This window comes from Brassica napus, chromosome C2 (genome assembly GCF_020379485.1).
Source record: "Brassica napus cultivar Da-Ae chromosome C2, Da-Ae, whole genome shotgun sequence".
In the NCBI taxonomy this organism is placed as follows: domain Eukaryota; kingdom Viridiplantae; phylum Streptophyta; class Magnoliopsida; order Brassicales; family Brassicaceae; genus Brassica; species Brassica napus.
This window is the reverse complement of record NC_063445.1, coordinates 13,251,770-13,272,832: the sequence shown is the minus strand read 5'-3', so window position 1 is coordinate 13,272,832 and position 21,063 is coordinate 13,251,770. Positions and strand designations below refer to the sequence as shown.

Genomic DNA, 21,063 nt, shown 5'->3' with positions numbered 1-21,063 from the left:
TATAATTGATAATAAATTAAACATTTTTAAAAAATTACATTAAATTGTTTTAATGGATTAAACATTTTTAAAAAATTACATTAAATTATTTTAATGGAAAATAAGCATATTCTTGTAAGTATTGTGAACAGAAAATATAAGGCTATTTTATTTAATTTAATGTGAATCTTTAAAAAAAATACAAAAATAAAAACCTCAACCATAATTTTAATACTAATATGAAAATAAAAAGACATACTTGCATAGTCCAATAATAAAAATAATGTAAAATAACTCAATAACAAACAAAAAATAGCAAAAATGAAATTTGATAATTTATACTAAACAAACAGATAAAATATCTATTCCAACATACAGTGAAACCTCTATAAATTAATAATGTTGGGACTAACTATAATTTTTTTATTAATTTATAGAGATATTAATTTATCGATATACTAATTGAACCAAAAACTCAATTTGGAACTATAAAATTATATTATTTTATAGAGAATTTTAGTGTATATTAATTTATAGAGTATTAATTTAAAGAGGTTATACTGTAATAAAGATAGAACACAACTTAACTAATAATCGTATTATAAAATTTAGTTAATCTCAATAAAACTATTTTGAGTTTTTAACAATAAATGCAATCAACAGAAATGAACGAGAAAAACTAAAAAAAAATACAAAAATTACATTGTATGCATAACTAAACAACATCATTTAGACTAAAAACAAATATAAAGGAAAATATAATTAAATGAATTCTCCAACGGACCGGTCTTAGTTCACATTAGAATATTAATCGAACGGTATCTCTGTTTGTGCCAAAAGTTCGAAATCAAATTGATAAAACGATACAAAACTTTTACCAAAAAAAAAAAACGATACAAAACATATCGATATAATGAAATTGATTAAAATAATAATGGTGCAAGCGGGCCAAGCCCTGCTGTTTATTTCTTCTCTAAAAGGCCTATCCAAGCCTACTTCGTTTTCCAAGTTAGCGTTAGGCATATAAAATATGCATCTCTATCTCTCTCTAAAATTAGGATTCCTGCCCTAACATATAAACTGCCACCGCCAAATCGTTTCGTTCCACATCTAAATTGGTTCCCAACCGAATCAGGTATGTCACCTTTTTCTCTGCTCGAATCTTGGTGTTTTGTTTATAGTATTCTGCATACTTTTTCTTGTTATTTTTCGGATGAAGAGTAATTTATTAGTATGTCCCTATCGCCCCAGACTTTGTTTTTCGGTTTTAATATTTTCAAAGTTGTTTTTGATTGGTTTTGAAGCAGATTCCGCAAAATATGGTTTTGAAACTTTAAGATAAGCTCATCTCTTGATAGACACCGAGTATGATTGGTTGAGCTTTTTTTTTTTTTTTTTTCTAAATCATTAAATTTTACCAATCATATTTTAGCTTTACTTTTTAAAGTTAAAACCTACGTCAAATTTCTATTAATTTTTATCAATCATGCTTTAACTTTATTTTTAAAGCTACAACAAAATAAATAAAGCAAACATTTTTCTTATGTATTTTAGTTAAAAAATCTACATTTTTCATTTATAAGTTGTAGAAACTTTAGAATAAAAAAAATATCTATAATATCAAATAAATAAGATAATCATAATAAAAAAACATCTATAAATATTTTACTCTAATTTTGGATGCTTTTAAATTATTGAAATATTTTAAATAATAAATATTATTTACATATCACATTTTAAATAACAGTATACTTTGATAATTTTAAAAAATATTAATCTAAATTATTTTAAGTGATAAAAATAATAATTATTTTATATATACATCACATATTTCACATATTTTATTTTAAAATATCTGCAGCCTATAGCTTACAGCTACGACAAATTTAACTACAGCAAAAGTCTCTGCAAACAGTAACAACTTTACATTTAGAATCAATTTATCTACAACTAAACTTTTACGGCTAAAATTCTACAGCCACAGTTGAACCAATCATCACCATTGTTCTAATATATTATTGTATGACATTGTTATTCTTTTTACTAAACTAGTATTGAAACAAAGTTTTCTATTTACAAGCTGAATTTATAAAATTGACATGGTTTTGATTTGTTTTATGTCAACATTAATTTTTGTTTTGTTTTGTTTTGAATTTAGAGTTGATATGAACAATGAACATTAATACATTTGTATAGTAGAATACCTTTACCGTTGTTTGTATGTTTATTCACAATAGTGTAGATAAAAAAAAGTTTACATATATATATATTCACAATAGTGTAGATAAAAAAGAGTTTACATATATATATATATATATATATATATATATTCTAATTAATGTAGTGGTTTAGAATAAACATCTGGATTCACACCCACGACAACCATCTAACTTGGCTATTCCAATGTATAGTCCAAATTTCAAACTTCTGATTAACTCTAGCTTTTGATTTGAAGAAAAAGTCATCTACATGTTCTTGCCATTATGTTAATGATTATTACAGTTTCTCTCTGTAATAATCACAGTTTTTTATGGATTATTTTTTTTCCACGTAATTCAATTTGTGTTATAATTTTAACTCTGTGCAGTTCTGCAAATACTACATGTCTCAAACCAACCTACCTTTCAAAGATGGTCAAACTGTTGAAGTAAGATCCTTTGAACATGGATATCGTGGAGCTTGGTTTCGATGCAAGGTAATGTCAATTGACTCTGTTTCTCTAGGGAATTAATCCTTTCAAATATTTCAAATAGGCATATTTAATGTCTCAGCATTTTAAAATACCAATTCTATCATCAACCCTCCGTTTCATGAAATTCACTTTGAGGTGGATGAGCCTATATGTGCTTCACCACATGTAGAATCTATAGGCTTCTAGTACAATACATTTATATTAACAGCTTTGTGTTATTTCTTTAATCCTTAATTAGGTAGTAAGGATATACATAGTGGAGGGGAAATTGTACTACAGCTTGAAGTATCTTGATTACGAAAAAGAAGGTGAGTTTTATCTTCCATTGCATATTTTATTTTTGTTTAACTAATATCATGTTACCTTGACAATGTTTTGTAATGGCTATGCGTGAATTTATTCTTGAAATTTTTATACGCTTCAGAGATACATGAGCAACAAGTCTTTCAGCGGTTTGAACATGAGGAGAAAGAGTGGTTAATGGTTCGACCCTCATACCCATCTGTCCATAAAATCGAGGCTAGCCAAAAACCTCTTGACGTCGCTCATGGCTCTTGGAAAGTAGGAGACTTAGTTGATTGGCATAAAGATGATTGTTACTGGTCTGGAACGGTTGTGGCATTGAAGAAGAACGAACCATTACAGGTAGATAAAAAGAAGATTGATGTTGTGAAGTTGTTTGTTCTAGTTATTTAGTCTCATTCTCTACTACTTGTCCGTTGGTAGAGTGTGAAAGTGGAGTGAATATGATATTAGAAGCTTGAATTCTTCAGTTAAATCGATTGTCTATTTTTGCAGGTTGAACTGTATCCTCCACCACGTGGTGAAGGAGCGACTTACAACGCTTTGAGAAAGGACTTACGTCCATCATTGGAATGGTCACTTGAAGATGGCTGGACATTGCCTTCTGCGGTTAGTTTGTATTCTGAAATGTGATTTGCAAGTCTTTTTATATTTTTCATGGTCTTTTTATTCTACAATAGTTAAAGACTAATTTAAGATCTTATGAAGTCTTTTGGTCAGTTTAGATTAGGATATTTGCACATGATTGGTTAAGTTTATATTGATTTTGTTGCTTGTTCTTTTGATATACAATATAACTGCTGATTTTTGAATATGAATACCACTAGTTGGACTTTAGTATCCCATGTGACATATTTGCTTATTTTGGTGTTTATGCTGTTGTAGGACGGAAGACAAGGCAATGTGCTCGGCTCGGCTCGTGAAATGTAAGAAATGAAAGTTAGTCTTTCTACTTATATGAACGATGATTCTATTATGAGTATTCTCTTATGGTCTTTTTAAAACTCAATTGAATTTCTTTCATACTTTGTGGAAACTCCTACTGTATATAACTCATTTTAACATTAGATTGTGTGTCAGAGAGAACCATAATTTATAATATTTATCAATAGTATCATAAAATCCTACATGAAAAGTCTGGTACACAATCCGTTAATAAAATATTAGCGTCACACATATTAACACTACTACAAAAAGTGCAACGCGACAGCCTTAGTTGATGTTGAAGCATCACCTCTACGACTGAAGAAAGACTTTTGTGGTCTAAGTTGACCAGAGTTTCCAGAGATAAAGACTTTATTTTTTTACCTTTGTCAGACGTTTACAATTATTCTCAGCTCATTCCCATGTAACACTACTATAAAATGATCTTAATATCAATCTTTCATTTTCCTGGATCTGGAGTCGTCAAGGCTCGATCCAGTCTCATCTCCTTTCAGTAGATTAGGTTTTTTTTTGTTATTCTTTAGTCGAAATAACTCATAGTTTTATTAGTTAAGATCAGTCTGAAAACATGGACTATAAATGACAGGAGCTACATAAATAGAAAACCAAAATACTTAAATACCAGGATAAGAGCTGAGTTTATTTATATATATATTATCGATAGTTTTTTTTATATATGTGATCATTTTATTTATTTATATAAAATATTTTTGTTGTTATTATATAATTTTTTTCCGATGGATCGGATCAATTTTTATTAAAAATAATGGAACAAAACTATAATTAATACATCATGGGTTGATCGGATTGGACATTAAAAAAATTATAACATAAAAACCTTATTTTTTCCATCGAACACATTCTTGAAAAAAGTGAACAGTATTGTTTTCACAATTGAATTATTTTGACTTTTATCTTCCATATGGTTTTGAAAACTTCCATATGGTTTTGAAAACTTCCATATGGTTTTGAAAACTTTCAAATCAACCATCGAATTGATACATGTCATTTTAATGTTTTTAGTCGTATACTTAAGGAAAACTTACATTTTTGTAATTTAAAGTCGTTTTAAAAAATTCAAAATATAACATCTAAGAAAAAATCTAACATATAAGAAAAATCTAACATATAAGGTGTCCTCATTTTTCTATTTTAAAGTCGTTTTAAAAAAAAAATAACATATAAGGTTTCCTCATTTTTGTAATTTAAAGTCATTTTAAAAAATTCAAAAATTACATATAAGAAAAAATCTAATTTTTTATTATATGGTTAATGTGATTGTTTATTTTTTTAATAATATAAAATTAAACAAAATGAAGGAGAATGCAAAAATTGTTATCAAATCTTTATTATTCATAATCATTAATTGCCATATATATGTAAATCATATTAGGTAATTTTGTAGCTTTTATTTAGAGAACGAATACACACTTCTTATATTTTAGGTTAATATAATGTTCTCTAGTGGACATTAAACAAATTATGACATAAAAACCTTATTTTTTTCCTCGAACACAATTTTGAAAAAGTGAATAGTATTGTTTTCACAGTTGAATTATTTTAACTGTTAACTTACATATGGTTTTGAAAGCTTTCAAATCAACCATCGAAATGATACATGTCATTTTAATGTTTTTAGTCGTATACTTAAGGAAAACTTACATTTTTGTAATTTAAAGTTGTTTTAAAAAATTCAAAATATAACATATAAGAAAAAATCTAACATATAAGGTGTCCTCATTTTTGTATTTTAAAGTCGTTTTTAAAAAAAAATAACATATAAGGTTTCCTCATTTTTGTAATTTAAAAGTCATTTTAAAAAATTCAAAAATATAACATATAAGGAAAAATCTAATTTTTATTATATGGTTAATGTGATTGTTTATTTTTTTAATAATATAAAATTAAACAAAAATGAAAAAGGATGTAAAAATTGTTATCAAATCTTTATTATTCATAATCATTAATTGTCATATATATGTAAATCATATTAGATAATTTTGTAGCTTTTATTTAAGGAAATAATACACACTTCTTATATTTTAGGTTAATATAATGTTCTCTAGTGGACATTAAACAAAATATGACATAAAAACCTTATTTTTTCCAGTGAACACATTCTTGAACAAAGTGAACAGTATTGTTTTCACAGTTGAATTATTTTGACTTTTATTTTCCATATGGTTTTGAAAGCTTTCAAATCAACCATTGAATTGATATATGCCATTTTAATGTTTTTAGTCGTATACTTAAGGAAAACTTACATTTTTGTAATTTAAAGTCTTTTTAAAAAAATTCAAAATATAACATATAAGAAAATTCTAACATATAAGAAAAATATAACATATATGGTGTCCTCATTTTTGTATTTTAAAGTCGCTTAAAAAAAAATATAACATATAAATGTTTCCTCATTTTTGTAATTTAAAGTCATTTTAAAAAATTCAAAATATAACATATAAGAAAAAATCTAATTTTTTATTATATGGTTAATGTGATTGTTTAAGTTTTTTTAATAATATAAATTTAAACAAAAATGAAGAAGGATGCAAAAATTGTTATCAAATCTTTATTATTCATAATCATTAATTCCCGTATATATGTAAATCATATTAGGTAATTTCATAGCTTTTATTTAAGGAAAGAATACACACTTCATATATTTTAGGTTAATATAATGTTCTTTAGTGTTATATAATTATGGAATAATGTGACACCATTAGATTAAACTATACTTTATATTAGATGCTCTAAAATTCTTTGAAATAAAATTTAGAAGGCATTTAGAGTGCCACCTAGGATTTGAGGTTTTTTTTAATTAATAAAAAATTAAGGTTCTAATTTTTCAAATGCTTATCAATTAATATATAGGGGATTATAGAAAACGTGACCCTGGAAAGAACCTATCCAAACCCGACCCAAAGACCCCAAAGCCCCTGCATAACTAAAACTAAAAAATAATAACACCTAAAATAATTTTGTGAGCAATTAAGTCAAGAACAATGCATTTCTCTGTTAGAGTAAGCAATATTAATTTTTGATATTTTACACGATTTCACCTATTGAATTTCATAGGTAGGGAATTGGTATTTCCTTCATAGCGATTTAATTATGGACATCAAGTTTATTTAGTGACTAGGATAAGACCTGCGCGTAAATTTATATGAAAATTATTTAAGAAATATCGTATGGACAAAAATTATATTATTGATCGAATTAATATATTTGGCCCTTAAACAATTTTTTTAAAACATTTTTGTTAATTACATAATTTGTTTACTAATGAACTGATCCCATTTTTAAAAATATTTTAGGTCAGAAAATTATTTATCGCATAAAAACCTAACGTTTAGGTCGAAGAATCTCATGCCTACTATTTGGTTACAATGAAACTATGTCAGCTTGATTTTATATCATGATTTAGCAATTTAAAAGTTAATTATGATTATGAGAAGTTTACTTTCACGTGTCAATCCTATCTATCTTCGATATTTTTCTCCTTTTTGTGTCATTTTGGTTATTGCTCGATATAAATATTGATTTTTGAATTATTCTCATTTCTTTCTTTTATTTTGGCCTGAGATTTAGAAAATGTTTAAGATTCAAAATTATTAAAGAGATACATACTTAGGTTAAGATCTGCGCCTTGTGCAGAATAAATACTTATTTTATATTTTTCTTCATAATATGAAATAATAAAATAATAATTATATATTAAATAACTACGAAATCAGTTACTATTATGTAATAAATTGGCTTGCACATATAAATCAAATGACCACTCTTGTTTACTCGCAACCATTTTAGAATAAATAAATCAAAATAATCAATCTTATCTATCGTATATGATATATAATTAAATTTAAACGATATGAGGTATATATATATTAACATAAACACCTATTAAAATAAAATTATTTATTTATATGATTTTATTATCATTGTATCTTATTATAGAAAACAAATTTAACATTGATCACAAAAGTTTATGTGAGAATTTTAACAGTTTTAGTAATTTATACTCGTTTTAAAAAATTCAAAATACAGCATATACAAAAAAAAATTTAATTTTTAATATATGATTAATGTAATTGTGTAATTTATTTTAATAGTGAAAAATTAAACAAAAATGATAGAAAGCATACATATTATTAGTAAATTTTCATTATTTAAAGCCATTAATTAATATATATATCATAATCACATTAGGTAATTCTGAGGTTTTATTTATGAAAATAATATATTATAGATAACCACCTTGCTTTAGTTAATATCATATGATATCATATAATTGGTATTAAATAAATGTTTCTAGTGAGATATAAAAATCGAATTGGATCAACATGTTTTTCAATTTCAATGTGAGGCTGACACGTAGGATTAATTAACTACCTAATTGATTGACACATAAGCAAAATTTTTTTTTTAATTATTACAAAATTGAGGTTACATATTTTCAAATGTTCTTCAATTAATATATATGAGATTTATACGGTTTACTTATCTGTTTTGAATGCTAAAATTGAATTTCACATTCAATTATCATTTATTATTTTGAAGGTTAAATATAATTATCAAGCAAATTAAATACCTTCAACGACATACGGAAATACAAAACGAATTCAATATTGAAATTTCATTAAATAGCATTCTATATTTTCAACCATATATTTGATTTATACTTTTACTATTTCTATTAACAATCTAGCAATTGCTATTAACTTTAATACTGTTTTTTGTTTTCATTTACTCACTCAATTCTAATATAACAGTACAACTGGTATTAGCATTATGGTCCAACTTCAGCTTTGCAAACGCAGCAACTCTGCATATATAAAACAATAACATTTAAAATGTAATTCTTGTTATTTTAAAAGTATCTTCCAGTATACTATAAAAATATAGATTTATGTAGACAAAATAGTCAAAATTAATTATGTTCATACCTTGTTTTCCTCCAACCAATGTGAAATGCATTCCTTATGATAGATATGAGCACATGGCAAAGTCGATATCGTATCTCCTTTCTTGAATTCAATAAGACATATCGAACACCTTCAATATTCCTCGAAACCAATACAAACCAATAAGAATCCCAACATAAACACCAAATAAATGATGCAAAAAAATCTTTATTTCTTAAACGGGTCTTAATTTTTTTTGAGTTCTCAGTTTTATCTATACGAAATATATTTTCTAAAATAAATTTAATTATCAGAGACTTTAAAATATAGTTTTCATTAATGATATATTTGTTCCTTTGTAAAAATACAAAAATGCTGAAAAGATAATATTTATTCTGTAACTAAAATATAAAAGAATGATGGATAATATATATAGATAAACTATTCATAGTTTCATACACGAAACAATAAAACAATAAAATAGTTCTTACTCAGTTTCTCCGGAGCTAGAAGCTTTCTTTCTAAACCACGAACTCGCGCCAAATTTATGCGTTGGTATTTGATCGATTGTACTCTTGGACAATCCTTTGTTGACCGCTCCAATTGATTCTCCTAATTCATTCAGTTCCTAACCAGAAGTATGACATCTCCTAAATTATTAAGTTACTTATGTACTATTAAAAAAATTCTAGGAACATCGTCATTTTTTTTTAATACCTCATAAGTCATATTGTCAGGATCAACATCACCACTAGGAGGAGGAGGCTGAAAACTGTGAGATGAAGTATCTATGGAACCCCCAACATGACCTTGTTGATGTGATGAACTTCCACAGTGAAGGGAGGTCGAACCATTCACTACAAATTAAAAACAAAATGAATATTTTTTACTATTTCAACATTACTTTACAACTTATATACATAATGTTGAGATGCGTTTGATACCTTCCATGTCTTGGAATTGATTGATAATTTGATTTACGTCGTCAGTTGGAAAAACATGATTTTCCAAATCTTGGGATAATACAGATCATATTAAACATACATCAACAACAACAACAAAAAAACAATTGTACATCACCTCCAACCTCTTTTTTAAAACTTGTATTCGACAAATAAAATAATCTAAAACAGCGATAAGAAAACACATACATTCTTCTTCTTGCAACATTTTAGCATATTTTTCGTCATCACTTAGAGAGATTTGAGGATTGCCTACATTTAGCCAAAATTTTGTAATGAATCAAATAATTAAATAGAGATAAAAATCAAATAATATACTGATATAGACAGATCTCAAATATTTTTAGCAACACTAATTTTCAGTTATTGTACTTTCAAATGGCTGGGATTAATATTCAGTTTATAGCATTAACTTACAAACTGTAATTTTAATTTTCATAACAAAATTACCTTCCATATCTTGCCATTCTTTCGCCAGCTTTTCATCAGAAATTAAAGAGGCTTCTGTATAATTTTGTAACAACAAAAATAGATGGTCATAACTAATCGTCTATAAATTTGACAATATGTGCAATAACTTAAACATTAATTAATAATTGATGATTTCTTAATAAGCAATTAAAGAAATCATACAAGCCTCTATATAAACTTTTTTTTATGATTATACTAAATCGAGGTTAGCTGAAAACAAAAAGCACCATATGTATGTGTGTTTATTATAACAAAACCTTACAAACGGTTTACCTTCTTCTCGTTGTTGAATCTGCCTTGCAGTAACTTCATCGTAAATTATCGATTCAGGATCATCGTACAGCAGAGACGCTGCCAAAGCTTCATCAATTTCCACCTGGTTTGGCTGCATTCTTGTTTGTTATATAAAGGAAAAACTACAGACGGAAAGATTGTCAGAAACTCAAAAGGAATCAGGCCACAATCATTCCCATCACTTACCATTTTATGGAACCCTGGAATTTTTTTAGTAAGAGTTATTTTTGTGATTAATGAAATTAATTAGATCAATTAAAGAGGTAATTAGCACGCTGTAAAAATTTGTGTCATGTTCTCGTGACTAAATGAGCATTATGACCAGGTAATGTTCATTAATTTCCACTAATGTTTTGGGTTTAAAATTCTTATAACGTCAACTTCACTTTTAATATGTTACCCAAGATTTAATTTTGTTTATTTTAAACAGATTAATTTCTATAATGTTAAAGTGATTCCAATTCTTCTGTTGGTTATATTCACATTTTCTGGATTTTAGTTTTTAAATTTTGGTTTTTAGTTTTTGTTTTTTTTTTATTTTGTAGTAGATTTTAATTTTTTGAAAAACATGAATGGTTGTTTTAGATTTTGGTTTTCAGTTTTTAATTTTCAATTAATAAAATAACTTTTTTTATTAAAAGTAAATGTTTGTTCTCAAAAATAAAATGTTTATTCTGAAAAATAAAAAAAATCAAATACAATAATCAAAACACACATAAAATTATTCAATAAAATTATTTTAAATAAAAAAATTGCAAATACTAGATAAAAATTATTGTGAATTCCATAAAGATGCAGAAATTTGATCTGGAATGCCTTCCATATAATGCGCATGAGTGTATGAAATAGTAAAGAAATAACGAAAACCAAATTTCCTAAATAAAATAAAAAGTTATCAATATATATATATATATATAGATATATATTATTTGTAATGACTAACTTCAAATAATTTAAGTTTATTTTATTGATAAGTTAAATTTTTGTAGGAGTTATTTCGTTTGCATCATTTTATTATTAGATAAAAGTAACATGTAAAACTTTGTTATGATTAGCATAGATGTAAATTACTATATTAAATAAAAAGATTTTTCTTCAATGAGTTGGTTCTGTCCAGAGAAACCACATTATCCATGAATATAATGGTTCATAAGCAACTGTTGGAGGGAGATTTACCATTCTTGTGCAAGCCCGTAGAAGTTTTTTGGTTATTTAAATTATGGGAACTCACCTGATCTATTAATAAACATGTAGAATCTTACTATTTCTACAAATGATAACACATACAATCTTGACACAGCTTGGAAACATTGGGTAACTACCATCTTTAATTTGATGATTTATCAGAAACCAAGAAAGGTTTACTGTTTAATTTTAAAATTTTATTTTTGGGTCATAATGGATTCATTGTTGAGCAGACTATATTGATTTTTCTTATAGTTATGATTTATAAACAATAGACTTATTGATAAAAAAAAAAGCAATAGACTTGTTGATGTTAAAGATTTGGTAACTTGAGGCTCCAATATTGGGAGGTCAGCTAATGCCGTATTATTTTGTCTTCAACTGACACGGCAATGCGTGAAAGGATTCAAATATTTGTAAGACACGGTTGAAGAGTTTTGGAAAGAGTCTTATATCTTTTGGTCTCTTAGAGAAAATGTAGTAGATGTGATTAGTGTGTCAAGCCAGTGCTTCAATTCTTTTAACATTATAATTCAACAAAAATAAAACTCGTTTAACTATCTATGCCGTGAATTATATTACTTTATTTTTCTTGCATTTTCATTTTATGTTTCAAAGTTTTGACTTATCTGATTTGACACGTTTGCTATATTTCTAACATGTTCACATCATATGCAGAACAAATCTTTATATAGTTACTCAGTTAACACATTTAAAACATTAAAATACGATAAATAGAAAAGAGGAAAGGAATTTCCACCATGGATGACAATTCTTCGAGTTTCATTATTTTATCCGGTGATAAATTACTATTTAACACTTTAACAATAGACCTTGCGTTTGCACACACAGCATACCTGCATAAACAATAATGTATAATTGCATTAGTTTTTGGATATGAATATCTTTTGGGTGTAACTTTCAATTTCATTTAAAAGAATATATAAATGAATTTTCAGTTCTGCCAACGTAGCATGTTTATAAATATGAAATGAAATTCTAAACTGAATTTATGATCATACCGTGCTTTTTTTCAACCACTCTGAAATGCAATCTGTATGGTAGATATGATTACAAGGGGTCAAAGTGGTTATTCTATCTCCCTTCTCATAGTCGATTAGGCATATCGAACACCTATAACGTCACCACAAAACTAAATCAAACTAAAACTAAAAGCATGGTCTAAACTAAAACTTGTATATGTTTTAACCAAAACTATCAGATTCTTATATGGATTAATCATGGTATAGTAAATCAATACACACAACATTAAAAAAATATATAGAAATGAGGACCCACAAGCTGTATATGTAAAGAAGTTGTGGTAAAATTATATGTAAACAAGTTGAAGAATATACAGTGATATGAACATACTGCGAATCATCTGAGACAAACTTCTTTTTCTTTTCCCACCACCACCTGCATTTGGGTGTTTCTCCGTACTTATGAGTTGGCAACCGGGAGACTTTTGATTGAGGTAATCCTCTATTGACGTCTCCCACTGATTCTATTAACTCATTCACTACCTGCTCACCGAGAGAACAAAAGTCAGGGGTATATATACATATATATTAGATTATATCATGAAATAGGAGTTAGTATGGATGAAATTTTCTGTTTGACATTGTGTTTACCTCCACGTTCATATTTTCGGAATCACCGTGTCCACTACTTGACCCTATATCCGAGAAACTACGTCTATACATGTCTGTGGAGCTATTACCATAGATATGGCCAGTAAATGCTTCTCTACTCTAACATATTATAAGAAAGGAAAGATTTTTCGCAAATTAATGTGTTTCTAAGCCTTCAGTCAACAAAAAAAAAATGAATGTGTTTCTTCTTAGAGCTTAAAAACAAACAAACGTTTACGATATAGTCATTATTACTACCGGAGGGCAATCATGGACGTGAAAATATGGAACGGGACAATACAGGCAAACAAATGGCAGAGTATCATGGCCGTGAGGATACGGAACAGGACAGTACGGCCAGACAAATCGCTGAGGACACTCAGGAGGACAAACCCTAAGCGGAGGGATCATCACTACAAGATGAAAATATGTTTGAAAAGAATATCAAGTTAAGTGATACAACATTTGATATCAATTTCATTTACAAAATATGCTTAGAAGGAAGGAAGAAAAATAAAAATAAATTAATTAATTATATTACAAAATACCACAAACTCAGAGTTTAAAGTGAAATTTCAACCAACGTCAAGAACTCACGACAGCTGATGAGTGAAAATTGGTATATTAATATATATATATACATACAAGTGTACCTGTAAAGGGATCCTACATCTAACAAAACGCCTAATTCTTCTCATATCAAATATAAAATCCACATTTTAATTGGCAACAAAAAAATAGATATTACCTAATTCTAATAGGTTAATTTGCTGAATGACTATATTGAGAAAAATATTAGTTTTGTAGTTAGAAGGTAGATAGAGATAGGAAGAAAAAAGAAGGGAGAGGGAGTGAAATGGCTAGTTGGAATTTTAGGTCCTGCAAGTTCTTTACGGTCACGTAATGAACAGTGCACACTAACTTCTTTGAGTTTTTGCGACACAATAAGACCTGAACACCTTTTTTACAAATAATATAGTATAGTCTTTTAAAAGATACTTTTGGTAGTAGCGTAAGATATCAATAAGACATTATAAGAATTTATAAGTTACATACACCTCTTGAATTTGTGAAAATACTTATCATACTAGATGGATACCAACTTATATCAGAATCTTGTATAATATAGAATATAAATGGAGAGATAATTGTGATTTAGCTACAATAAATGTATTAGTTAGTACATATCTATTATTTTAATTTTTACTTATAGATATGGAAATATGTATATTAATTCTTAAATTAAAATTAACTCAAAATCTCGTTTATAATAACACATAAAAATCTTAATATATAAATTCTAACAGGCTTAATTATATTTACTTTTTACCCTCTAATTTATTTCTTATATTAATTATTTAAATTTTAAATATTTTTGATTTTATGTCATTTAAACTAATTCTATATCAAAAGCAATACATCAAACAGTCATTAAAACAAATCTTAGGAATGATTTACCTTTTTTTTTTAAAAAAAAAAGGAATGATTTACCTTGTTGCTGTTGAATCTGCCTTAATGTAACTGTATCACAAATTGTCGATTCAGGATCATCATACAGCAGAGACGCTGCCAAAGCTTCATCAATTTCCTCCTGGTTCGGTTGCATTTTCGTTTGTTATGATAAGGGAAAAAGATACAACTGCAAATTTTATTGTTTTTTTCAAAACACAAAACTCAGTTAAACAGATCATGAAATCCCGAAAGCTTATAACGAGAGTTATTTTTGGTGAGTAATGGTATGGATTAGATCAATTAAAGAGGTAAGTAGCATGCCATAAGAATATGCTTCATGTGTCCATGACCAAAGGAGAATTACAGCATGTACGCTTCATTAATTTCACTGATATTACGTGTTCTAAACTTCTTATAACGTAAAATTCAAATTTAGTATGGTATTCATTGATAATTTTTGTTAATTTTAACTGGTTATTTTTTTATTAATTTTAAACTGATTCAGTCCCTAAACACTGTTTACTAAGTGATTTACGTATTTCATCATCACATTCAATTTCAACAAGAAAAATGATATGACATAACTTTATTATGACATGTACAATTTTCCTTAAATATTATTTTTTTGTAAATTTTTTTAATATGGTAATAACTATTAACTCGTATATCACCAGTGGCGGAACTAGGTGGGGAGTGGGTGGGGCAGCTGCCCCCCATGAATTTTTTTTTAAGTGTAATTTTGCTTAGAATTTTATTAATACCTTGGATGAAAATTTAAATTTATAAATATATTACTAGTGTTTTGTTGTTTTGCCCCGGGTAGAAATTTATCCTAGATCCGCCACTGTATATCACGTATAAATGTTCTATATAAATATTTATTTTGGCAAGATTACTAAAATATATTAATAAACTAATAATTCATATATCACCATTATATTAACCTGCATATATGTATTACATTAATAAAAATAAGCGCATATGTATCATCATCCCATTCAATTTCAACAAGAAAAAGATGGCATGGCATAACCTTATACATGTATAATTTTACTATAAAAGTTTATATTTTTGTAAAGTTTTTAAAATATGATAATGACTATGAACTCCTATATCACCATTAATGTAAATGTTCTATATAAATATTTATTTTGGAAAAAGTACTAAAGTATATTAATAAACTAATAACTCATAAATCACCATTAAATTAATATGTATATATATATATTACATTAATAAATATAAGCTGAATATAACTACAAATATAATTTTTTCATCAACTTATATATCATATTTTGTATAAATACATATATTTTAACAAAATTAATTGTAAGTGTGCATTAACAAATATAAAACTAAAGAAACGCTAATCAATAAATTTTTTATTTTTAAATGATTAAAAATTATTTGAATTTATCGGTTCAGAAGGTTAATTAAAATTTTGATTTTTTTCAGTTTAGCGTATTTTAAATAAAACAAACAAAAGTTCAAACTTATAAGAATTTATATATTTAAATATATATAGAATTAGAATATATGATAAGAGATATATTTAAAATAAATAATCATTAAATACAATATAGTATAAGTAAAAAAATTAATTATAAAATGTAATTTAAACTTTATAGAAATTTAAATAAAATTAAATTGGAGTAGTTAAACCAAAAAAGGATAAGACTAATATACATTTATGATTTTTTTCCAAAACGTTGAATTTAAAATATAAAAATAATAATGTTTAAATGTAAATGATGTTTAGTTTAAAATAAAAAAATATTATATTTGAAACTACTATTTCTGCGCATGGTGCAGTAAATTTAAAATAAGGGTTCAAGTTAATAGATTAGATGAAAGAAACTCATATCAGTTTTTTTTTTCATTTTAACCATTTTCAGATTTTAGTTTAATATTAAGATATTACGGTTTAATTTCAGACCCGATTGGTTCACCCAGACCGAACAAATAACGTCCGGTTTGAAGCCACTGAAACTACAAGAAAAAAATTATTTATTAAAGAAATTAAAGTTTGAAGACCATTTACTAGAAAATTTATGACAGAAGAAAGTGGCATTATTAGGTTTAAGACAAACAAACTTCTAAGGAAAGTAAAATTGAATAGTCATATAGCTGAGTAGCTATAGTTATCTTCTTCAACAGAAGGAGGAGACTTGGAGTAAACAATGAGAAGCACAAAAGTACCAAACAGAATAGTGATAATAGCCATGAAGTTGACAAGGAACGCTTCTGATCCAAACTTGTCAAGCCCTGACTTTTCCAAGAAAGTAAGCTTTTCAAGAAACCCTAAAACCGAGTTTCCTACTGCAAGAACATAGACAAAGACACCGAAGAAAATGTGCCACGGAAGTAAGTCCCTTCTGAGAGTTGATGATCCTCCTGGGAAGAAGTAGATAATAAAGCTATACAGCCACTGCAAAGTTTTTTTTTTTAAACTTCATTTACTTGGATTCAAAAGATTGTTCTTTAATTTCAAAAAGTTTCTTTCATTATTTTACCTGGAGAGCGTAAAGGACAATGACACCAATACCAACCCAAGAATGGATGGTATAGAGATTTGGGATGTGTTTCTCGTTATGGTGCTTGAAAGCAGCATAGATTCCCAAGATTCCAAGAATAATGGCGATTGCGTGGAAAACAAGGTGGATCAATTTGTTCACTCGTTTCTCAAATGGAAGCGATTTGTAACTTATAATTGCTGATATTTTTTGAGAAAAAAAAAACAAAACGCAATTTGAGACTGTATAAAAGTAAGAAAATATCGCTTTTTGTTTATAAATTTCTTATTGTTTTGTTACCTTCTCCTCCCAGAATTACTAAGCCGGTGAGAGTCAAAACAGGATGCAGCTAGATAAAGATCATTAAAAACAAAAAAATATAAATAATGAAAATGATTTTAATATTTGAGCATCACAATTAAAACATAAATGTTATTTTTTTTGTTAGATGGAAACAAAATCATGACTTTGAGAAATCAAACAATGAGAGAAAGAGATAGAGAAGAGTTTACATTGAAGATGAGGGTCTTGTTGGTAGATTCCCACGCAAATCCACCTCTGTAACATATTGACCAAACAAACAGCATAACCGAAGCGACCACGGCGAGGGCGTGTACCGCAAACGCCACTATCCTGGCGTTTATTACGACAGACATGTTTGGTCTTGTTTATAATCTTCTTTGATGTCCGAGAAATGATAGAAGAACCTGAAATCATCTTGACAGTCTTTAAAGACTTTTTTGGTTTTTATCCGCTTTGTTGTATTGGACTTGGGCTAACAGTAACAGGCACATGCTACTCCCCGTTAATTAACTTACAGTATTTTTTATTCAATAGTGTGTGTATTTGTGACCCTTAGATGAAAATATGATAGATTTTAGACCGCTGGATCTGTTATCTACTAACCCCCGCACGTTGTTGTACAAACCAGTTAACGATTGAAGAATTTACGTAACGTGCCACTGATTCTGTTTACACTTTACAGGCTCAAATTAAACCTATTCGAGATCAGCCCAGTTATTTAAAAGAAAGACCTTATTAGGCCTACAATCAGAGAGTCGTGAGCTCTACATCCATCCACTGTATTGAACGGTCTAATCATTTTGGTTGTAAAGGTCTTTGCAATCTACGAGACATTTGAGCATTACTGTGCAAATGAATGTAGCTTTCTTATGTAAAAGACTAAGATTTTTTGGTGGGAAGTGTCTGAAGGAGAAACTTTTACAATGTTGCCCAATGAAGCCTAACCAAAAAGCTAAGTAGCCCAACGAAGATATGACCATTTTCTAATACTAGGTGATGAGATGAGTACAAAAAATTAGAAACAGAGGAAATAAATTAATTTAACAAGAGAGAAACACAACCTGAGTTGGGTATCTTCTTTAATAAGAGGTTTGAGTCGCAAGTCACACACTACACATTTACTAATTCCTGGACAACAAAACAAAACCAAACATCCATTCTCCAATACAAATCGAACATCCATGGTTAAAAGAACCCACCAGTTCCTGGACAACAAAACAGACCTAAGATCCACACTCCAAAACGACCGACTATTAGATCATTTTTCAAGTTTCAACATCAGTCTTAGCGCAAGATTGATGTAGATTTCAGGCAACGAGCATTAGTAAAGAAAAAGCTCAAGAAAGCTCTCTCTTGTGGTCTTCCCTTGCACCCTGAAAACTCGAAAGTTTCAAGAGTCTTCAACAAACAGTTTGGAGTCACGCTCCATTCATTGTCCCAGCTAGTCCGTTCGTAACTCGTACTCGTCAAAGCGTTGATACCGAGACTAGAAGAGAAAGAGAGTTAAGATTACACCATACAAAGAGTCTAAGGAAATAAACTTACAGCGCGGTCGAGATTGAGGACTCGGAGTTTAGGAGAATCTTTGAGGAAGCGGAAAAGTAACTTGGACCAGTCGTCATTGCATATACTTAGCTTCAGGCGTTGGAGCTGATTGAAGACAATACAAGAACAGTACATAGACTGCACACAAGACATGACAAAAAGTTATACTAATTAACAAAGAATTCGTTCATTCTCAAGAAATCGAATATATTAGAAACAGATTGTTACCTCTTCTTCATTGTTGAACAATACTATAATCGAAAGACGTTTGACAGATGTGACTGATTCGAGAAACTCTTGGAGACCATACTTAACAGCGATATCTGCCTCTTCCAGTTTCGGCATATCCTTGATCAAATAGAAGAAACCGTCTCTGTCTCTGTAATCCTAAACTTTGAAATACATCAAAGAAGGCGTATCTATCACATACCCATCATAAGAACAACATCCACCGTCTATCTGCAATGATAGCCTCTGCAAGGAGGGGACAACAACTACCAACCCTTTCGCGTTGTCATCTGCTGTATCCCTTTCAATAACCAGATCTTCCAGAACGGGGCAGTTGGATAGAAGCATCCGGAGAGAAGCTTCATCGAAGTATGTCACGCATAAGAGTTGCAAAGTTGCCAAGGAAGGGAGACAAACTGTTGGAGGAACATCGACGAGAATCTTGTTTCCTTCGAGTTTCAAAGTCACGAGGGTGGTACTCAGCACCCGCACGCAGCGAGAGACTACCCATTGTTTGATATCCTCGGGTTGAAGTGATCCGAGACAGAACTTGAGGCGCAGGCTTTCTATGATGGGAGCTCTGTGTGATAGGAGGTTCTTGTGAACAGACACACGATACCTGTCTTTAATGTCAGTATTAATGTCTTCGAAGGTAGGCACCCACATCCAAAGACATTCCCATCGCTTAGACAGAACGCTAGTGGATACAGCCACTTTTGTCGGAACAAAGGATAGTATCTTAACCAGCAAGTCATCAGACAGTCCACTGATTTTGTCCATACCTTACAAGACACACTCAGCACTTTTTTCGACCCTGGAAAACAAGAACACATCTGTCTGAAACAACCTAACGGGAGATGAAAAAAAACAGAGCCACAAAGAAAAATCCCTACCTGGAATGTTGAAAGCTGGAGCAGCACAAAACCCTAGAAAGGCTCGATTTTCACTCAGGAGACGTTATCAGATGGATACAATCAGAGTGGGTCGGAGGATAAAGAAATCACTTTACGACGATGTAAACCAATTTCGCTTCTTAATAGAGACAATGTCCGAGCAAAGAATTGAGAGAGAGGGTTAGAATCAGAAGAAAGCTTTGTTCTCGCCGTCGATAAACCGACTACAGTCACCACCACCACCACTCTCACCTCATCGATCTGTTCCGATTCTAACTAATTGGGCTAGCGTGTACTTTATAATTTTTAGTGGGCTTGGGCCTGGGGATTTTAATAGATTTATAGATTTACTGCGCCATAAATCAACTTACAAAAATTTACTACAGTGAGTATAACTGGTTTCTCCGCTATCACACACGCAGACGCAGCTTTTACGGTTGTTGGCATTTTGCAATAATCACTCAAACCGTTTCAAACCGTTCTAAACCTTATAAATTCAAAAGTTGGTTGCAACTAACGCTTGCAGTTGCGGGAGGATAAATTTTGTTTTTAAACAATATAAATACAAAAAACAAAAATATTGGATAAAATTTTTTAATTAGAATTATAAAAATAAAAATATTTTCTATAATTTTTTAAAATTTTAAACTATAACTTTCTAAATATAATTTTTATATTTATTATAATATTATGATTTTTGATATTTTTATAATTATATAAAATGTAAATATTGTTAATTTATTATTTAACTGCTTTTGCA

General features: G+C 28.6%; 4 protein-coding genes across 4 annotated transcripts; 1 reads left to right on the top strand and 3 right to left on the bottom strand.

Moving 5' to 3' along the window:
• Window positions 1–968: 968 nt before the first annotated feature.
• On the top strand, window positions 969–4,075 carry LOC111202562. Its single transcript, XM_048748567.1, has 6 exons — window positions 969–1,114; window positions 2,567–2,674; window positions 2,910–2,979; window positions 3,096–3,316; window positions 3,470–3,583; window positions 3,860–4,075. Exons 2-6 carry the CDS (start codon window positions 2,582–2,584, stop codon window positions 3,902–3,904), a joined length of 543 nt encoding a protein of 180 aa, XP_048604524.1. The 5' UTR covers window positions 969–1,114; window positions 2,567–2,581; the 3' UTR covers window positions 3,905–4,075.
• Window positions 4,076–8,189: 4,114 nt separating this feature from the next.
• LOC106416878 lies at window positions 8,190–15,659 on the bottom strand. The gene is made up of 5 exons (XM_048748759.1): window positions 10,558–15,659; window positions 10,236–10,263; window positions 9,891–10,037; window positions 9,541–9,680; window positions 8,190–9,435 (listed from the first exon to the last, which is right to left on the bottom strand). The coding sequence occupies exons 1-5, from the start codon at window positions 10,645–10,647 to the stop codon at window positions 9,277–9,279; spliced, it is 564 nt and encodes a 187-aa protein (XP_048604716.1). The 5' UTR covers window positions 10,648–15,659; the 3' UTR covers window positions 8,190–9,276.
• A 1,152-nt stretch (window positions 15,660–16,811) lies between these two features.
• Window positions 16,812–18,244, bottom strand: LOC106416877 (transmembrane ascorbate ferrireductase 1-like). Its single transcript, XM_013857761.3, has 4 exons — window positions 17,847–18,244; window positions 17,635–17,683; window positions 17,335–17,534; window positions 16,812–17,249 (listed from the first exon to the last, which is right to left on the bottom strand). Exons 1-4 carry the CDS (start codon window positions 17,988–17,990, stop codon window positions 16,941–16,943), a joined length of 702 nt encoding a protein of 233 aa, XP_013713215.2. The 5' UTR covers window positions 17,991–18,244; the 3' UTR covers window positions 16,812–16,940.
• Window positions 18,245–18,652: 408 nt separating this feature from the next.
• Window positions 18,653–20,759, bottom strand: LOC106411895 (putative FBD-associated F-box protein At5g56700). The gene is given in 5 exon segments (XM_048748610.1): window positions 18,653–19,098; window positions 19,100–19,123; window positions 19,183–19,320; window positions 19,411–20,224; window positions 20,304–20,759. Coding segments are annotated over 4 exon segments (1,119 nt in total). The 5' UTR covers window positions 20,191–20,224; window positions 20,304–20,759; the 3' UTR covers window positions 18,653–18,921.
• Window positions 20,760–21,063: the final 304 nt, after the last annotated feature.